This window comes from Acanthaster planci, linkage group LG06 (genome assembly GCF_054643075.1).
Source record: "Acanthaster planci isolate LZ-2023a linkage group LG06, COTS_SCS, whole genome shotgun sequence".
In the NCBI taxonomy this organism is placed as follows: Eukaryota; Metazoa; Echinodermata; class Asteroidea; order Valvatida; family Acanthasteridae; genus Acanthaster; species Acanthaster planci.
Genome location: NC_141782.1, coordinates 17,541,103 through 17,562,930, shown reverse-complemented (window position 1 = coordinate 17,562,930; position 21,828 = coordinate 17,541,103). Strand labels below are relative to the sequence as shown.

Below are 21,828 nucleotides of genomic sequence, written 5' to 3'. Positions count from 1 at the left end.
GTGAAATTTAGGTTGTTTACCACGTAATGTTTATAATTTGTCAAGTGCATCGTGGTACATCATAATCAGTAATCTGGTCAGCCTTTAGTGTTTTGTTTAAAGACATTTTGAAGATGTAGACAACAATTAACATGTTGGTTCTTGTCAAGACCGTGGAAACCAGACCCGCTCCCCAAAAGAGGGATGTTTTGACTGTTTAGAGGCTGTCAAAGATTCTATTGACAATCCACAGTGTTGGCGATAAATGAACTCCACACAAAAAAAAAACCTAATTGGTTTAAGCTGAGCTGTCTGGCTAGAATTAGGTCATGTCTGTGCGAGCCCCGCATACAAGTCAGCACTGATGCACACAGAAATGTAGGCCAGAGCAGGGAGGCACAGCAAAGGGGCCTCATAAATTTGTACTCGTACATGAATTTGCACATCCATGGTAACTCCCCGTCACACAGACCACATCAGGGAGAATTTGTGGGAGGAAGTGTGTGTGTGGGGGGGGGGAGTGAACAGGGGATGGGAGGGGTAGTTTTGCACGACGCAGATTGAAGTTCTTAGAAAATTTGTCCATTGAAGAAGTGCCTCGGCACAATCAACTGCTTTTCCAATGCAACATCTTGCATCATCAGGAGGTTTTTTTTAATGTAGTGTTGATACAGATTTGCAGGATGTTGGACAGACTTTGTATTTGTAGACATTTCAATCTATGTTTTCTTCATTCAACTTGAGCAGTTTGCTTGACCGCAGATTCTGTGGGATTTTCTAAGTAATGTAGAATGTTTGCCGTGTGTTGGATTATACAGGGCTAGATTCAGTGCAATAACAGTTTCAAAGAATTACATGTAAGGGATGTAATGTGCTGTGCATCCTGTATGTCAAACACTTCATTGCATTAGTGAGGCAGTTTGAGACATGTTCAAACTTGTTTGAGTCCTACACTGATGTGCCGGTTCTTGTCTTTGACGCCACATTTGTGGGTGTCTTGTGTTTTAAAAGCTTTTGTACCTGTTATTGGATGAACGTGAAAGCTCCGTGTGGGCAGCCATCAATGTCATGCCTTCGGTAGTGTTGATATTTTTAACCTTTTTTTTCTATCAGATATGCTGCCCTGATGGGCAAAAATAATTTTTTATTTGAGTGAATATATTCATCTTTTCAGGAAAATAACAAGTGTAGTTGAATTACCAGTGTGTGGTGCAATGAGCAGTTGCATGACACATCCGTTGTGATTACATTGAAGTATAATTCTGTCAGGGTGATATTGAGGCCACATCGAAACATACTGTTAGGTCAGTGACCCTGTGATAACAGTCTACATTTAAACGTACATTGAATGTATCATCTGTTATCGGTTCGTGTACGCACATTGCTACTAGAACATACCCTGAAAAATGACTGTTGACACATTGGGTATTGTGCGGTTTCAACACCCTAATGTGCCAGATATTTATAAATACATCCCCATACCGCCAGCTGTTGAATTTGAGCTGCATGTACTGTACAATGGTACCACAAATATTTGGTGTGCGGTTAACCGCAGCGTAGCTGGGAGAACCGCAAGTTTAATGGTTGAGGAAAAAAAATTCATTAGGGCAAGGAAAAAGTCAATGGGACAAGCCATGGCATTGATGTTAAGAGGTATGGCTCTGGAACATCATGTTCCAACATGGTCAGAGAGTGACAGATAGCGTTCAATTGACTGTGTCTGCGACTTATTCTCATTTTTATGTGGTGCAAAGTGGAAGGGATAGGGAATACATGACGTAGATGTATTTAAAGAGAAGCAGTCTGTTTTAATGATTGGGGTTGTAAGTCGGAAAAATCAGACTCCCTTTGCCTTTCAGAAATTGCATTTTGGTATACCAACATTTGATGGAGCCAAGGAATGCTTCAGAAGAAGCATGGGTTGTTTGAACTTTGTACTAATATTGGTAAGTTAAACAGAGGTCTTAAGCTGCAATATGCTTCCCCGTTGGCAAATCAGTTTGGAAACTGTCATTCATAATTGTGGTGGGACTTTAGTGTCTTTGGAATGATTTCAAATTCTGGCACTTTGGCCTTGGAAAATCACACAGAGACAAAGTTGTTTCCATAGGTATACTGTTAGCAAGAAAGGGCAAAACTGCAGGCAAAATTTGTTTGACCATTTTCACGAAGAGACAATGTTGACTCCAGAAGTGTATACAAATATAACAATTTTGCACCTGGCTTGTGCTATGGCAAAATGGCACTGTGCATGTCATTTTCACGAAGAGAAAAAGTCACACAAGATTTAGTATTTTCTCCAACAGACAAAAGTGTTTGTTAAAACAAAAAACATTTTTAATTTATTCCTATAATGTTTTTTTGTAGGTGTGTGTGTGTCATTTTAAGATCCCTTCTCTCGGGTTGTAGCATTGGTTAAGTCAAAGGAGTGCTAAGTACTGGAGATAAATGCGATTTTCTGGAAAACTAGTTTTACTCTCCAGTAAGACTTTTGTCTGTTCGTGAAAACTCTGACGAAATGAGTACAAGGAATGTGCAGTTGTGTGGATTTGTCAGGTTGACCAAACCATAGCAGTGTCTCTTGCGCCATTAATGACTTGATCAATTCCCATTATTCGAGCAGTGTTACAATTTTTTTGCGTACATTTTAACAGGAAAATTTTGAATGCTGGAGGTTTATCGTTTTGTAGATATCTGCTTCCCCTTTCTTTTTGTTGCATACATGTTGGAGTGGAAGATCATTTCACTTTCATAGGATTTGAAAATTGACTGTCCTGCCCACTGCGCACTCTAAAGAACACACATAATTAAGGTGCGCTCTTCATTGCATGGATTGATGTGCACATGTGAGGCTCTTGTCAGGCATAAATCGTGGCTGTGATCGGTTGAGATGCTGTTGGGTGGGGTTTGATGGATGTAGTCTTTTGCGATGGTTTTCAGAGATACTGGTACCTGTTCTGAGGGGAGATAATGGTTTGCCAGGTCATTTAAAGAAAAAAAAAAAGGTTGTAGAACGAAACTCAATGGTTGGCATCGGGAAAACTATTTAGAGTTCAAGAGATCATTAGTTCACTTTGACTTTAGGGATACAGAGTACAAGGTAATGCTTGGAAGAAACAAGGTCTTGATTGTTATGGTGGCAAAAATCATCAAGGAAATTCTGGTGGAATGGAAGTTTCTTTAAACGAGACATAGGTATCTTTTGATCTCCACTAAAAATTTAAATTTCCCAATGCTTTTGTGTAGGCCGTTTTATGATGGTTATTAATTTGAATTGTTCGCTCACCAAATTCAGCAAATGTAGACATTGCAGATATACTGGTTATGTAGTTCAGTGTTCTAAATTTGATATGGGGATAGATGGGGGGTAGACACATCCTAATTTCTTGTTGTTTACAAACCGATATCAGCAAAGGAAGAAGTTGTGAAAGATGTCGTCCAGTGCTACATATCGCATTGTCCTGTCTTCTTTTAACAGTCCCCAGGTATTGTGTCATAGCCAGTCTCTTCACCCTCAGTGCACCCTCCCAGTTGGCAAATTGAATTGAATTGCATATTTCCCTGCTGTGAACCCCCCCCCATTCAAATACTGTACATATTGCGGTGCCCATGATGTAAAACAGGCCAAAACGGGTCACAGAAGATTTCCGTGCAGCCGCGGTAAGTTAGCAGGGGCGCAAAAAAGTCCATTGGGAACAGTTCCCGTACAATGTAGATTGACTGCAATCACACTGAACCTACGAACCAGACCACTGGTACACAGAGATGGATAGTGGGCATGCGAAAATGGTTGTGTGGTTCCCAGTCTCCAGCTTCGTGCATACAGTACAGCAGCATGCCGTACACACACAGTGGAGCATGCCCGAATAAAGCTATACATGTACACACATTGTCTAGAATTCATCTAAGAATTCATCTTATTTGTGGCAGATTTGGCCGAATTCGTGCGATTTTGTCAATAATTTGGTCACATTTTGCAGATTTTGGCATGTTTTGTACAGTGCAGGCAATGTAATCAGCTGGTCTTATTAGGCCTAACACAGCGAATAAACATTCTGCCATGGTAAGAAAAGTCCACGTGGGAATGCGTAGTAGATTGACACAAACGAATGTCGCGGTAAGTTTCTGCATGCTTACAGAAGAAAAAGTCCAATGGAACCATGCCGTTTGTCATGTACGTATTTCAGCTTTGTAGTTTTCTAACCCGGGATGGTAATGCCGTAATTTTTCTTGAAAGCAAGGTACATGTTCATTGACCAAAGAAAGGCAGAATGATGCTTGCCTCTGTGTACCCCCCCCAAAAAAGACATGATATTTGCAATACCTGGTGTTACATTGGTATGCAAGTTTTTATATTTTAACTTTGTTTTTTGGAAAAGGTGCAGAATTACAAGCACACTTTTAACTAATGCGCCTCTGTGTACACGTACCTCTTCTTCCTTTTTTGCGTTCTATTTTGCCAGAAACATCTTTCTGGAGGCCTCATCAGTATTTTGGTATCATAAATTCACCATGTTGTTCCCACTACATGAGGGAGAGTCGAAATTACAGCCCATTTTGAATAGAATAAGAGAACATAGATTGGGAGGGAAGGAAAAAGCCGTTTTTTTTTTAAAGGAGAATTTTTCTCCCCCTTTCCCCCGCTTCACTTTTTTAACAGATAATCCCTCTGCTTGTGGCAGCACAAAACATTCAGAACAAACAGCTGTGCTGTATTTGGGAACAGAGATCACTAGGCCTGTGACTTGAACAATAGATGGCATGTGACCACAGTGACATGACCAACAAAGAATTATTGGGTCTTTTGGCTGTCTGACCTCGTTCAGAGGTTACTGTCTAGACAGTAGACTCAGTCTTTTCTTTCCACCCTCTGCTGTGCAGTCCCTTTCCTGGTTTTTCCACCTACCTTGCATGCATGCATGTATCCGTTTGGATTGGTTCCCCCCTCCCCACATACACACATACACGGTAAGGTGTATTCACCTGGTTTCTAGATTTTCGATGGGGGAGAATATCAGTACTCTATTTTCGGTCGTAGAGATTCTATTTGCAGTTTGTCCAGGTGAAAGTGTCCTATGTTTCTATCTCCGGGGCAGCGGTGTGCAGCCAAAAAGTAGCCACTATGAGTTCCTGGAAGTCAGAATTCTGGTATGGCTGCCTTTCTTCCCATAGACTGTTGAAGTAGAGCACAGGTGTAGAAAAATCAACCAGGGAGGCCGCCGTGGAATTGTGAGGTTGCAGTTTGGCCTAAATATATCAGAAGGTATCCTGGAAGAAAAAAATAAGTTGCCAGTAAAACTAAAAGCTTTAAAGTCCATGATGTATTACGAAGTTCATGGCAGGTGCTTGGATGCATTTACATTTATCCATATGAAGCAAGATACGGGACAAAGAACACCCCCCCTTGTGTTCCTCATTGTTTGATCGGAATCTCGGGAATTCTTTGCAGACATGGGGGGGGATGTGTTTGGTAACAATAGTGTAGAGTGTGTATAGGGATTGGACATGTAAGGGGGGTACCCCTCCGTCCCATATCTTGCTGGATATACCAGTGTAGCCAGATTTTCTTGTCCCTGAGGAAACTCTGACGTTGGAAGGGAGAAAATACTAAAGGTAATTTGGAAACCAAAACTTCCAAGTGTTATGTTGCTTGTTGAAAAAAATCTGTTAAATCTTCCGAAAACTGGTAGCAAATGCATTCATCATACTTGGCAGCTTTTCTAAACCCCAATGACTTCGGTAATGCTGTCTATTGCTTTTTGATTTGGGGTTTTTTTGTTTATGAAACTGACACCCAGATTGTTTTCTTGTCAATGCATTTCTCCCCACAAAGTCGATAAATTTTTGATTTTGTTGTCACAAGTGATGTTCTAGGTCTTTTGTCAAGGTCAGTCTCTTTGAAACTACAAGTCCGATTAAGTTTTAACTTTGATTTCGTCCAAGGTTCTGTGCTAAAAATTGAGATGACATCATGATGACATCATCCCTTCATTTGTTATGAATTGTTTTATTTTGTGTGTTTTATTCCTTTTTTTTGACATTCTTTCCTGAACAAACCAAGGTATTCTCAGAGGTCTTTTAGCAAGGCCTTTATCATGCAAAGTCTTTTCAGATTTTTTTCTGATTACCATAACATCAAAATAATAGTAAATTTTTTGTTTGGCATATTATAATTGAAGATTATCCAGTCGTTTTGACACATGGTGGGAAGATGTTGTATGCGTTCTGTATTGTAAACAGGAAATGACGTCATGAAATGATGGTTGATATTTAAATAGGTTTGTATGATTTAGTTTGTCCTATTTATTTCTTTCACTCGTAATTTTTGTTACTATTCCAAGTCAAATTTACTTGAAACTTAACAGGTATGAAGTACTTTGAGAGTAAAGTGACCCTTACTGTGACATCAAAATAATGTCATCGAGTGATTTAATATGGAGTTTGAAATCTTTAATTGACTTTAATTGACATTTTTTACAGAAACTCAGCAAAAAGGCTTTAAAGCTTTTAAGAAGCAGAAAAGCCTCAGTTCAGTGCAAAGACAGAGATAAACTCTAGTTTGTTTTTTCTTCACAGACATTACAGCAGTTGGAATTGATATGCTGAAAAACATGACTGGGTTTTGTGCCTGTAAAAGAAGTCAACGTAAAGATATCAGATTTTATGGAGACCAATCGTGATCTAATCCAGTTACTTCCATTGGAAATTCCAATCGGCTGACAATTTTCTAAAAACTTAACAAATTGAAAAGAAATTTTCTCAACAGCTTTTTTCTGTAGAAATTTCTGTTTTTGAAGAATGTTTCTCAGAGGCGACATGATCCACAGAGGCAGGGGTGAATTCTGAGTGTGCCGATAAAATGACTATTTGTCCCAGTAATTGTAACAGATACGTGTAAATCACCCAGCATATTTACTACCAACAGCTTGCCCAAGAGTCACTGGATCAGTAATCGATAAGCTGACGTTATTGCTCAGCATTTCTGCTTGTTTTGTCTAGGATTAGACCTCCATTGCCTCTGCAGTCCACCATACACTGTACATGTACAAATACATGAACATTGTACATGTACATGTACAGGCTTGTTTTCCCTGCACAGCTCACATGTACATGTACATGTTCATCTGTAAGTTCTATGCGAGCCACATGCAGTCAAGAGCACCAACATGTCCTTAACTGTATGTCCTTGTGTAAAGGCCAACTGTCTAGACAGCCTGGCGCTAATTTGCATTCAAGTCCATAGTTTGCCTATGGGTCTTGCATAACTAATTTGATGGGGCATGCAGGAGGGATTTAGGCTGTGCATGAAACAATTAGTGGCATTATTTTGAGTAAATTTACGGCGTAGGTGACTTGGGGGGGCTTTTTTACTTCTCATATTTATGTCATTCGGAATTGTGGGCCTGTCAAAATTTTTGATTTAATATTTTATATTTTTTCATCAAAATTGTTTTGATCCACCCCCATTTTCAATTAAAAAACATGATTTTGTTCATTCAGTTTTATTTACCCACACATGTAGTGTGCATGGTGTGGCCATGTTGAATGCAGTGTCGTGACCACATGTACAAATTCCTGTTACACCGCACCCTTATTTACTGTTCTTCTTGATAAAAAAGCTCTCTTTTTTGCAGCTGTGACTGTTCTCTCATCTCCTTGCATTACATTCAACTGTGCACTTTTTTGTAGCTAGGTTGAAGAGTTAAAGCCCTCACCTAATTTTGTTGTGTTCACGCATGTTTTTATGGCAATACACAAGATTGCTTTTTATCGCTGAAATGTAGGAACACACTTTATAAGGGGTTGGGAATGAATTCTAGGTAAGGTAAGGTAAGAAAGGTAAGGTAAGGTGGGTCTGTCAGTTGTGTCTACTAAATGCCACAGATTAGCAGCAGTGTTTTTTTTTTTAGAAAACCAAGGCAGCTAACTTTGATCAGTGACTCAATAATGCCTGATTTCCTGTCTTTTGCTTTCCTAGTATTTATTCTAAATGTCTTCTACCCTTTCCTCCTCACAGAATGTTCTGAGACGTTCACCCAGGCTCCTGGCAAACTAAACCGATTGTTGAATGCCACCAGTCTTTGGTCTACTTGCAAGTTTCACTTCCACGCGCCCGCTGACTCGGCTGTGGTGGTGAGCATAACAGCTCTGAGAGGTTTTTCCTCGGCAGGCTCTGGGGGGCGCTGCCGCCCGAGACTTGTTTTTAAAAACGTCGGTCCGTTGGGCACGACGCACCTCCTGACTGTCCAGGGCAACCAGGAGAGAACTCTACCGATTGTTGTGCAATCCTTGGATAATGAACTTAAAGTGGTTTTTCGCGGACATACTTGCAGCGAACAGATGAGTAGCTTTGATGCTTCATATAGTTTCTACTCCAGAGTCGGTGAGTATGAGAATTATAAATTCCATTTTGCTAACTTGCTTCAGCTATTTTTCTCACTTTCAAATATTACAGGCAAAGCAAGACTGTCTTCACTGGACAACAGTGATCCCTTGTGTTTGCTGTGTTAGCAAGGGCCTTTTTTCTTGTGGGTTTGACCGAGCCAATGGTCAAATAAAAAATGGTCAGATTTGACCTCTGTCCACACTCGGACTTCTGACTGAGACCACAGGGGAAGTAATCAAGCTAGCAATGAAGTGATTTATGAGGGTGCTTTGCATGGTGTTTCTGCCTTTTTTTTCATCGGTAGACTCAACGTTACCTTCCTCATTATCATCTGGGAATGGTGCACTCTTAACACAAGTTAATCTTCCAACAGTGTCAGTAATAATTTCTGCCATGAATACGATCAAAACAGGAACAAATTGACTGGAAATATTCACCACATGCCACACCGTAGCGAAACGTCCAACATGCGTGCATAGTTTCGCTGTGCGCAGAATGCCGTTGTACTTGGGCTATTACCAACTCGCACTGTCTGCACTTGACTTTCCATTGCGGGAAGTTTTCTTGGGCAGCAGTTTGCCAGCAGAAATGAATGCGCTGCTCATTAAAAGTAACCAAGAGAAAAACTTCCTGGGCTGTCCGCACTGGACTTAAAATGGGAAGAGTAACCATTGTCTTGGTGAGTTTGACTCAAAAAAGTCCATTGTGTGAACACAGCCTTAGACAGTTTTATCTTCAATGTTATGCAGGATCAAGGTTTTTCTTTGGAGGAATCGATAGTTTGAAAATGAAGTTACTAGTCAAGAAAACATTTAATGCAAATACAGCCAGTGTTATGTTGAGTTCAGGATATCCATGGACATGTATATAAGAAGATGAATGTTCAGTGTCCATGGCTGTTGAGTGTATGTGGAACCTGAAGCAGCTTGGGGGCCAGAGCCGGGCAGTGAAGTAAATATTGTTCCACGACATTGTCTTAGAGTTTCAAAAAGATGTTGCACAAATCTTGAACATATGACGTCTAAGGATCAGCATTTGTTGAGTCCCACTTTGTAATTTAAAGACTGTGTATGATTACGGTGCCTGATCATTTTAGAAGCTCTGTATTTTTCAGGCATCAACCTTCATGGCAGTCCTGGGCGGCCATTGCTTTGATGCTCCAATGCACTGGCCATTGTGCGCTCTGAAAAAAAAACATTTTATGGCCAAGTTGGCAGGTGTGCTCTTAACAAACAGTGATCACTACCGTACGCATCCTACGTGTACATTACCTGCATATTTTGAAAGCACTGAAATAGTCTGGTCTGTACACCACCTCAACAAAACTGTATGTAGAAAGGATATGGTTCACTGCAATATTTTGCCCAACACTGGGTACCAGGTGAATCGCCTAACTGTTGGACAAACAGATCACTCAACCCCTTTTGATTTTGTGTGGGCAAACTTGTCTCATTTCACACAACATTTGTGGAAAATGTTATTTGTACTATCACTTTTGTACCCAGCGTTTTGATATTTTGCCCAATAGTTAACCGATTCACCTGGTACCCAACATTGGGCAAAAAAAATTGCCCAGCCATTTTAGAACATTCAGCAGTACTGGATACCAGACTATGTTCCATTCGCACGGTACATATACACAGAAACATACTTATGGGAACATACACGTATCTGCAGTCAGCCCTCTCGCTCTTCACACACACACAGTAGCAGGGGGATGAAGACATACACAGAGGAAGAAAGAAAGATTTCATACATTGCATGCGCAACCACCTTGTTCATAAAAAAAATCAAGTTCAAGAAGAAAGTACACAAAAATCTATGCATTTTATGAAATTTGTTTTTTCTTGCACTAAACTGTAGTTCAGGTTGTTCTCCCTACAAGTTAAATAGTCAAAAATTTCGGCTCAGCGCTAAAAGGTCATAACAGCAAATATGTAATTTTTGAAAATACTCTTAAGGCCTTACTCAGGGAAGGAAAGAAATACTGTGTTGAAACAGACTACATCTGTTGTACTTCGGTTTATTAAATTTGATTTTTTGGGCCATTATATTTAAATTTCAACAAATTTTGTTGCTCGATTTTGTGTTTAAACAAGTACCAATATTTTCCAATAAGGACCTTTAAATGCAATTTTTTTCGTAATGGCCTTTTAGCACTGGCATGACAAAAAGCTCAGTTACTAATGTTGCAGAATCTTGTGAAAAAAAGCATTAAAGCTGTGACAAGAAGTGAAATCCCAAGTGGCACATCTTATTGTGTTAATTGTATCAAAGTTAGCTCTTTAGTGATTTGTGAATCAAAAAGAATTGAGCAGCTTGTGATTAATTCACTTCAAACATGATATAACCAAATTTAAGGTAAAGAAAAGGTAAAACATTTCTGATCTGGAAATAATCTGGGCATTGATTGACAGCCGAGCAATTCAAAGTAAATAAATTATATCTCTGCTACAGACAACACTCTTTGAAACTGTGCAACTTGTCTCAAACGTAGACCTTATTGTTTAGACATTCACCAAGAAATGGCGTGAATGAATCATGTAAATCCGGTGAGAAAATAAAAAGTAGAATATGCTAATTCACAATCCATAATGCATGATAAATTTGATGTGCAGTAAGACTTCTGGCAAATATATTTACGACAGTGGAGGATAAAGTCTGATACACAGTGGAGTCGAGTATCCAGTGGAAATCAGTGCAGTGTGCACGGTAGAATGCTTCAGGACCAGACTTAAAAATATTTTCCAGTGGTGGCATGCGATTTGTGTGCATCGCATGCATGTGGGACTGTGTGTACAGGGTAGATTTCAGCAAAATATTTGCATAGCAATCTGCTAGCCACAAAATAATTTTTGCATAGCAGTTCGATCAACTTGTATAGCAATTTTTTTTCATGTAATGACAGTGCAAATTTACAGCACACAATTACAACGTGACAAAAACATCCAAAAATAAATCCAGAGTCTACATGTACATCCAAATAATTCCAATTATTCCACGTCAAAAACCACGATGAATCCACACAGAGTCCAGTCCGAATTGAGCGATTGAGTTGAGAGTAACGTAATGTTAACAATAAGACAACTAGACAGCGCACGTACGAGGATGATTGGGAGTTTAAGTTTCCACAATGCGCAATCACGGCGCAGCCGAACCATAGAGCCGAACAGACATAAATTCTTTAGTGCGCATGTTCAGATGCGTCGTCCTCACTGCGACAAGTTCTTTGCTTAGCCAGCTAAGTAATTCAGATTACAGGGCCAGTGATCAGAGAACCACTCTCTCGTACAGGTGTACTAAATGAATTCACCCATCAACATGTAGATGTATGTTTCTGGTTGCATCATAGCAACCGGGATTCATCAAAAAAGTGCGTAGCAAATCGCTGAAAATACATCGTGAATTGCAATGCGATACTGGGAAAATTATTCCCTGGTGTAGTGTACGAATGGTTGTGGTGACAATCTGTGACAGTCCGAACCAGAGATTCAGCCTCAAGGAAGGGAGACCAGTTGGTGTGAGATCTACATGTACATAAAGACAAAGGAATATCAAGAACAAGTTCCGCTTGAGTTGGTTTGCAGAAACTGTCATTGTTGATGGACACATTTGAGTTGCATCAGAATTTCCAAAACACAGCGACAGCTGGAAAAGATTCTACACCATTTGTGACGTACCATCAACTACACAGCCAATGGAAAGTGACTAAGAGACCAGGAAAGGTACCAGTATGGCAAAACCAAAAGACAATGTTTAACAAGAGCTCTGAAAGGCACTTATTTTAAAAAGTATTTTTTTAACCCCGACAAGTGTATTCTTTAGAGAACAAACCTGTACTTCACTACATTCAGTTTCAGTTCAGTTGATTTCAGCACTAGTTGCTTATGTACTGGATGTCTATTCCATGCAGTCTCTGTATAAAGAGTTTTAACTTCCAGACATGCAGGGATTACAAAATATTTTTCCTCAATACTTGCCCCAGGAAGTCCTAATATGCACAACAGAGCATGTAAGCTTCAACAATTTTTCAGGACCCCTGACCATGCAGGTTTCCCACTTAGCATGTGTTCCTTTTTTAGGGCAATGGGCAAATCAACTAGCTGCTCATGCCTTAATAATGCTGTGCATTGATATCATTGGCACATGCACGTGTAGTCTGAAATGGGAGGAACGCTTTACCAGTGAACCTTCTGACTCCTTGACATGGAACAGAATAGTATGAAAATACGGGTATTTGAAAATGGGAGCCACCTTGCTTTTAAACAGTAGTCAAATTAATGAAGGGAGAAGCCGGCAGACATTTAATCCAAGGGAATTTGTTGTCTCTACTGTTTTTGGCTTGGGATCCAACACCTGATTGGGACAACCATTGCAGTAGGTCCCTCTTTTCTCTACGGTGTGCAGGAAACATGACAATGAAGATGCGTTGATGCACATCCCTGGCCAGACGGGCAATCCGTTACACAGAGGCCTCTCAAAGTGCAGCTGAACTGGTCTCGGGCACACGTCAAATGGCAGAGCATCTGTTCGTGAGGTGTGCTGGCCACATCTTGCCATTTATGAGGAGCGTGACTCATGGCAGCATGCTAAATACTTGTACCTTGCAGAAGGGGCCCCCAAGTGAGTGTATGCAGGTACATACATACAATGAAGGCGAACAGCCCTCAAGGAGGGAGTGTGAGGGGAAGAGGACTTGAACTAGATCAGTCAGAAGAAAAGGGGGGGAGATGTCATGCTGATGGGTACACTCAATGGTCACATGTCCCAAGCTTAGGAGTAAAGTTCATCCCTAGATGTTATGAAGTCTATGGAAGTTGATTTTGATTTTCCATGGAGATGTCAAGTTTGGCTTTCATTGCTACATTTCAGATGATGGGCTGAAAGTTGTATCACTGGAGCACAAGATTGCATTAAATGAAGGCATTTTCAGAAATCTTCAACTAAATTTACACCTGCAGTAAAACAAGCAAATTCATGTAAAATTTGTGTGGACCACTTGTTTTCTGCGTATTCTTTGGTTTAGAGGAAGAAAACTGCTCAGAATCAAACAACAGATTCTTAACAACTAACCTGTTGAAACCCTGGCTCTATGAATAATGAATATTTAAAACAAAAAATAGACATTTAGGGGTCTTGTATCTTGATTGCATTGCTAGCACTTTTTGCTGTTTCAGATTTCAAAATGTGCCCTCTCTTGACACAGTCACAAAATCAGCATTCAGAAAATGTTTCTCGTTCAGCCAGTTATACTTACATGTATGTGAGGTCATGCTCTGGACTGATAAATCTATATGCAGGTACTACCCTTTATCAAGTTGCTCAGTTGCACCCATTTAGGGATTTACAAATCAACAATAATGGCTTGCTAAATTACAATACAGTTGACTCTTGTTATTGTGAAATTGGCTGTAACAAAATTCCGGTTATAACAAGCACTGTCTGTGGTTCCGGCGAAAACGTGCAAATTTCTATGGAGAAAAAATCTGTTATAGAGAAATCGCATTGTGTGAAATTCCTGTTACAACGAATGGTTTCTGTGACTCTTTTGCCTGAAAAATCATTGTTGATGACCCATTTACAATGAGCGTTTGCGGTGGTGAAAACACATGGGCAGTGCATCACACTACGGTAGTTCCCGCCTGGCCGAACCATTTCCAAAGAAGGCATGAGGGAAATGTTGTAACCAGTCAATGTACAGTTCCTGCCAAAAAGGGTCACGAACGTTCCACTACATGTATTGGTTCATCGCATACCACTGCAGCTCTACAAAAATTCCCTTCCCAATTCTGATAAAAATATGGCCAAATAAGTTTGCTTGACTACTCTCACATCTCAAGAGCCCAACTAATCACCCAGCACTGAATTATTCATATTACTGCAAAAAGATCTAGCGTACCGGCCAATGAGACTGTGCATTTTCGTGACGTACATTTTGTGAGACACAGCCATCCAATCGCAATATTCCTTCATGATATCATGTTCCTTCAGCGACCATCTCGCGTGCAGGCAGCCATGCCACTGTGGGCGAGTGAACTCGGACTATGGATAAATTGTGTCATGCAGCTAGTGTTGAAAATCATAAGACAGACGGAAAGTTAAATAAAAATGTCTCTCCATGATGTAATTTGTGTTTGAAAGACTACTTACTTGGATGGGGGTTCCAGTTGATGAGTCTTCACATTCTGGCAGGTACACGCAAACCTATATGTGCATGCTGTTTAGCTTCGTCGTCATCCATGGCGATCGAAAGCCTTTTAAAAATCCCTGGATTGATGCTTTCACATGTACATGTATTTGCTTTTATTAATCTCACATGCACACTTAACATGTTTTCAAATGAAAGTGAATTTTATTTGTCTAAACACATCAAAATATATTTGATTAATTATATCCGAAAGTTCTTTTTTGATATAACATCAAACGCGTGTTTACGTGTATGCACATACATGCTTACATGTGCATATGCATGTACATGGCAATGTACAGCAATGCACCGAAGCCATTGCTCTGCATTCCACCTACAACAAATTTCGGATACAAGCAATGTTTCTACAGGGATTTGGTTATAACAAGAGTAGACTGTACATAATAACATAGAAATGTCCAGAAATAAGTTTTTGGACACACCTTTCATCCTGTTCTTTAAAAGTGATGCATATCACCAGGAGTAACTTTGTTGTGACTTTGGTCACAAATCAAACATGATCGTTAATAATTTGGTCACTTAATTGTTGTTGGATTATCGGTATAGCAGATGGCCCTTTTTAAACAATGCACAAAAATTCATTTGTTGTAGATTGTACAGAAGCATGTAAAGGCTACATGCAAAATTTGATTTTCAAAGTGGTATTTTGCTGTGATTTACTGTCTTACTGTGGCAAGTCTGCGTCAAACACCAATGAACAGTGGACCTTAAGGTGAGAGCTATATTAAGCTTTATTATTGTACATCTGGTATCAGCATAAATGCGCATGAACGTGCATTAAAGGGGATAATACAAGTTTTAGTGGGAAACTTTTTCTGCAACTTGGTTTTATTCCAAAATGAAACAATGTTTCCACAATTATTGAATATTTAAAAACAAAAGATGGTACCAACTAGGTCTCTCTGAATGTTATTTTTCACTGATCCCTCTCACTTAGTTGTCTTTTATAAAATAAAACCCCATGTAGAAACTTGCTGGAGGCAACACAAGAAGGTAACATTCAGAGAAGGACCAAAATAGCTCTTGTCTCATTTAGAGATCACCCGATGATCAGATCAGATCAGGCCTGTGTTCCGGAACATCAGCCAAACATCAGATCAGCAAAATTTGACTGTCCTTGCCAATATGAGGAACATACTCTGCACTTGATTTTTGGCAAACAATCTCATTTTATTTGAGTGTGAATTAAAACTGGTTAACTCATTTAGGTTGATAAATACAGTGATACCCATGTAAAGTATCCCTAAAAATTACATCTGCATGTGGTCCTTACCACAACTCAACAGACAGACAATGGCGCCAACGGAGCAGTCAGTGTAGATGTGTACTATTTCTACTGAATGTCATGAATGGAGTCAGGGAACTACACTGAGCGTAGTGCCACATGGCAACAAACTCTGTATACTGTACGTACTTGAGTGGGTTATGTGTGCTCGTAACAAATGTTGGATCGGACATTGGCCGATGTGCCAATTAAACATCAGACCTTGGATTAAACATCAGACCCTGTGTTGTGAGGTCGCAACCGGTTTAAGGGGACGATTTCCTTTGTTAGGCAACTTAGGACCGAGCTGTGGGGGAACTTTCTCGTTCTCCACAACAATTTTGGTCCCCATAATGTAGCTGAAATACCGTGTTTGTTCCCACAACTTCAGAACAAGAATGTGTGCTCAGCTGTAAATACCTTTAGACATCACAAAGCTTTCTTTTCTTTAATTGAAACCAAGCTTTTGACAGCTCAACTCGCCGTTTCTCTGGTATATAGTTTTCACCTGCTTAAAAGGTGTAAATGGCCAAAGAAGAATGGTTCCTAGTATAATTCATATTGTCCCTTTATGGCATAGAAGTGCACAAGTACCAGTACAAGTGTGGTCTCATAGAGCAGCATTTCATGTACTCTATCAATGGCGCCCCCAAGGTTCATCATATCCTAAAGGTGTCCCCTCCCCCACTTTAAGTAGGTCCACGCCAGCTCACTGCAGTATCTCTCCACATGGAGATACCACTTTGAAGAAAAAAATTTTGCATGTGGTCCTTACAAGTCTTCCATAGGATTGTGTCTTCAAAAACCCTGAGTTAGTTTGGTGCAAAATGTATTAAGATGAAGTTGTAAAATAGTGAGACACCCTACGTCCTTGGTCCCATTCATTTGGAGGTTTGAGGACTCACATGTAGGTTGCTTAGAAATGGTGCTTGAGCACTAATTATGGTGAGTTAAACTATAGTTTAGTTTAGCACTCATGTCATTGTTTGTGTTACATATATACTTAAACAATTGTAAGTGACAGCATTACCATCCTTAACATAACTTATCAGCACCATGTTGTATGTAGTTACAGTCTTGTCAAGAGAGGGCAGTATAATCACCTGGCCAAAGAGGTGTTATATTTCAGAAGTGACAGGATACACTGGTTAGTGGTGTCCTGGTAGTGAAACACTTTCAAAAGCACTGTACAGCACAGCATACATGTGAAGTAATATAAAAATGTAAACACTGTTCTTTGTAGTTTGAGAAAGTTGTGGGAAACTAACATAGCTCAAAATTCACAGTAAGTACCGACATGACCAAAGAACTCTCATTGCAAGCTTCCAGGTTTCACCGGTCTTTTTGTCTTGTGTGGAAGTTTTAGTACGACATGATTTCAAAGAATGTGTTCTGTGAGCATGCACACCTTTCTTATCAGATATACATTGATACATGTGTAGCGTGCACATCCATTCGTGTTCTTGTCAATTTCAAGTGTGGTGGCCACAGACGTTCAAGGTTTTTCTGTCTGCTGTGTGACCTATTAATTTCTTTGACAGCTCATGTTCATGAATGTGTAGAGGCAGAATACGTTGTCAGTTGGACTGATTTTAGTGGTAGTCACTGGCGTAGTCTTTGACAGACAGCATTGAATTTAAGCATGGGCAATTATTCATTTATGTCTCTGTTTTGAACCAAGAACAATGGTTTGCCCTCCCACTAAAAGACATGTTGTCAAATTCTTTTCACAAAGGTATTCGGTACAGTAGTACAATTTAAGGCCAAATGAATTGGATTAAACTACACGTATATGTACAAGGGCTCCACCACGTTTCTCGCTTTATCCTCTTGGGCTTCCTCTGGCCCTTTTGTGTGGCGGTTCTGTGTCTGTCATCTTTTTGTACTGTATGAGTGCGTTGTGTTATAAATGTACAGTTGATTGGCACTTTGCACTCCCCTGTTCATTTTAAACAATGTGATGTCTGTTTCCTCTGGAGATGCTTATCTTGACTAATGGGCAAAGCTTTGAGTAGGAATGTCCAAAAGACATTAATGTCACAGGAAATTTGGGTTGATCCATTGTGGTATTTGTGTGGAAACAATGTTGGATGAACTCCCTGTACCTCATACTCATCTGTAAAACAAGAACAAAACGATTGTGAGCTGCCCTGGAGCACTCCTGGAATGCAGGTGGAAATTTACCAATCACATTCTTTTTTGATAGCGAATCATGCATTTCAGCCTTTCTTTTTCAGGTGATCATCACGTCACGTCCACTAATCTAATATTTGACACATACAAGAATATATGTAGGTATGCAGCTTTTAGACCCCCACATGATTTTGTTGTATGCCAAGTGTGTGCACATAAATGGTTACCAACTCATGTTATGACTGGCAAATTATCCACACAAGAGGGCGCTGCTGGCACAGATACCAAAAGAATAATTTAACAAGTGCACATAGTTACATGTATGTGTAACATATCATGAAAGGTTGTACTCTTTGCATATGATTCCAATGTTTGAGACATACCTGAACGTGCCTTTCTGAGGGCACTTCCAAATCCACACTTGTTGCGCCGTCATCAGTATAGACAAGTCTTTGTTTTACCAGTTGGCCTGTACATATTGCCTGTTGTTAGTGGTGGTTTGCTTGCAGTCTTTGGGGATTGGCTGCGCTTTCCATTGGACAGTGGGACGACAAGGTAGGCTTTGTGACATTTTGAACAGGAATAGATTATGACGCACTTGTGAAAAGTCCCCACATTTAGTGTGGAGCTTTTTTCTGTAAATTGGAGAATTACCACATTTGCCATGGAGGAGCTGAGGTGCAGCTGAATGGTGACATTAATGAAATATCGGTCTTGCGCTTTTATTTTCTGAATTAAGCTTTCTGTCCAAGCCTTTCGTTGTAGACTTAAGCTGGCCGCCTGTTACTGAGCTGAGAAGCTAGAAAATATTTTTTGTTTGCTTGTGTCTCATTCATTTTAGTATTTTTTTCCTCCAAATTCTGGAATTTAATGGGACTCCTCGCAAAAATATTATTCACAAGTGTGTGTGCCTCCACAGAGATAGAGGTTTTTTCCTTCAATAGGGGAGAAAAATGGCTTTCAAAAGGGCCAAATTTAGCCACTCACTCGTATACCTGATAACGTTTTTGTGGTCTTGAATTTTGTCCCCGTAGTTTCACCTTGTCCGTCAAATTACTGGTATTGGTTATTGCTTCCTTTCAATTTGGCAATAATAAAAGTGGAATGACCCCACATTTAGTGCACCAGTAATGGCTTGGTTGCAGCCCCCATTAATTAACCAAATCTAAAGTAAAGTCCATTAATGGCATGCGTGATCCTGCAAAGTAGATGTCATTGTTGCCTATAAAGATGATATCGTCACTTTTTATTCTCATTCTCTAAAAGAGCAAGACCTCCAATGACAGGGATAGCAATGTAATTTTGCCACCCTCGATTTTCTTTAGCTTCTTGAAAACGGGGGGGCCCCTGCAATGCAATTGCATCAATGCCACGATCATGTCACATGAAAGTCACCGTGTCACCAAATCAAAAGAGTCCCTGTGTGATTGTCGCATTAATCCAGAACTCCTCCAAAATTTCACAAAGAGATCACTGAGATTTGTCGTTTGACTGCAATGCGTGCAACTTTCCAAGGGTAGTGTACATTGAAGCCCATTAGGCCTACTCAAGAAAACCTTTGGCTTTGCTCTTGCTTTCGTTCAAAATGGCGGTCCATGAAAATATACAGCCAATTAGTACACACGCGAAGCACAATGCTTCTAAAATTCAACTGGCAGGAACCAGAGCTATGAAATTAGGGCCTTATCCTCTTAAGCCATGAATGCCAACAACAAATTGGACTTTACTTTCCCTTTACAAAAATTGTCCTTTAAAGTCTTGAATAAGAACTAAAAGGAAAATATTTATTTTCCTCACAGCATTTTCAGAGATTGAGCTTGATATCTTCTGCTCATACATCAGACACCTATATATCATCAAGTGCCCCAGTGGGCACTGGCAACAAGGCCCTTTTTAACTGGCTGTGAAAATCATGCTACCGAGATGTCAGTTTGTGAGTCTGGTGAATGAAAAAGGCCTGGTAGAATTCTAACAAAATCAAGTCAAAAAATTTAGAAGGCAGATGAGACAGATGCGTAGCTAGGGGCAGCCTCCAACGGGGATTAATGTTTTGCTGTCACTGAATTCGTACACAAATGTTCATGGAAACATACAAAAAGCACGTGTATATGGGAGGAAAATTGCTGGTACCCTATAATTCCATCATGCAAAGATTATTGCCGTACCAGCGATACAAATGTAAATGCTGCAGAACGAGGTACGCTGTACTGTGTGAAAACTTCGGGTGAAGTCAGAGGCGACCCTTGCGACAGACACTCGGTGCCAAACACCGCAGATGTGCGTTTCCATCATTTGTGTGAACTGGGCCTTAGTGCACAAGTGTGTGTGTGTGTGTGTAAAAGCCTGGGCAAAGTTCTACGCCAGCGGATGCTTAGCATTGTAATCTGTGGACAAGAAAGTGTTTTAAATAAACTCTCTTAAAATATTAGCACGTATTGTAGCATATGGCAGTGAGTAATGGATGCAGTCAAAGTCTTACTTGAAATCGTGCGGTTCACCTTGAAACCATCCCCCAGCACGTAACAGTTGACCATTTAGCCAGCACTTAACCCTAACCCCCAAGCATATCATTTGGCTTACAGTACTCAGTACTACCAAATACTAAGCAGTAGTCTAAGCCTGAAGGACCTAGCGCTACAAGTTTCTACTTCTGGCTAGGGCACTTCCATTGTTATTCATAGAGAGAATAGTAAAGTCATGCATTCATAGTGCCACAGCACTGTATGGTACGTTGTCTTTTCTATTGTATTTTGTGGCTTCAGAGAACAATTAGGTCACATCCTCTTATAAACAACAGCGCTGTATGCTACATTTTACTGTTAAGTAGTAATTTTTAGTATTATGTACCTAGTAGGGTTAGAGTTAATGGTTTTGTTTGATATGACTTACAATGTATACCAGTCTCAAAAGGTTTATAAAAATAGTCATATCATTTACTATCCATTTGTGGGAATAGTGAAACTGACCCAAGTATTTACAAATAAGTATTCAATTTCTACATTTATAACACATATTTAAGAGCATGTATTTCACAGATTGTTGCAAGATTGGAAAGCTTTGAAGCAGGTTTTGAAAATGTGACAGTCCTGGAACAAATTTCAAAGTACGGTAACCTCCCCCCGCCATAAAGTTTTGGTGTTTTTTTCTAATTGGTGTTAGTGGGGCTAGTCCTTGTATGCTAGGTTAGGGGTGGGAAGACATTTTTTATCCATATGCTCAAATGGTGGTGGTTTATTTCATATAGATTGGATTGGTGTCTTCAGCTGTGGCTCTCATATAAATGTAAATCTTTGAGTGGAACCAGCAAAAAATAGTGCAAAATTGTGAGTTGGCATTTTGGACCCAACTCCAATTGCCAGAAGGACTTTAGGGAATTTAATGGGTCCTTGCTTATTCAATGGGATTTTAGCAAATTCCCAATGAATTTGTTCCAAATCCCGTATTGATTCCTGTTGGAACACAATGGGAATGAATGGGAAACAATGGGAATCCCTGGCGTGTATGCCCCGACTCTTTGAGCAGAGCCTGCAGAAAAAAGACAACTTCTACACCAACCTGCGTAATCTTGTACAAAATGTCCCTGGCAATGACAAGGAATAAGCCTTGGCAGCTTCAATGCCTGAGTTGGCTGAGATTCAGAAGCTTGGAGAGTTCTTGGCAAACATGGTATTGGAAACTGTAATGATAATGGACATCTTCTCTGAGGATTTGGCACAGAGCAGCAACTTTACATTACAAACATAACTTTCCAGCAGGGAGATACATGTAGCTGGAAGACAACCTGGATGCATCCTCGGTCAAGATACTGGCACCTCATGAGTTACATCTTAGTGCATCAGAGAGACGGTCATGGTGTCT

At 40.0% G+C, this 21,828-nt stretch overlaps 1 protein-coding gene across 1 annotated transcript in view; it reads left to right on the top strand.

Annotated features, from left to right (window-relative positions):
* Positions 1-21,828, top strand: part of LOC147798904 (uncharacterized) — a 90,757-nt gene that overhangs the window by 27,820 nt on the left and 41,109 nt on the right. The window contains exon 3 of the mRNA XM_087137967.1: positions 7,997-8,362. Within this exon, the coding sequence (XP_086994093.1) occupies positions 7,997-8,362 (366 nt within the window). The remainder of the gene's footprint in view (positions 1-7,996; positions 8,363-21,828) is intronic.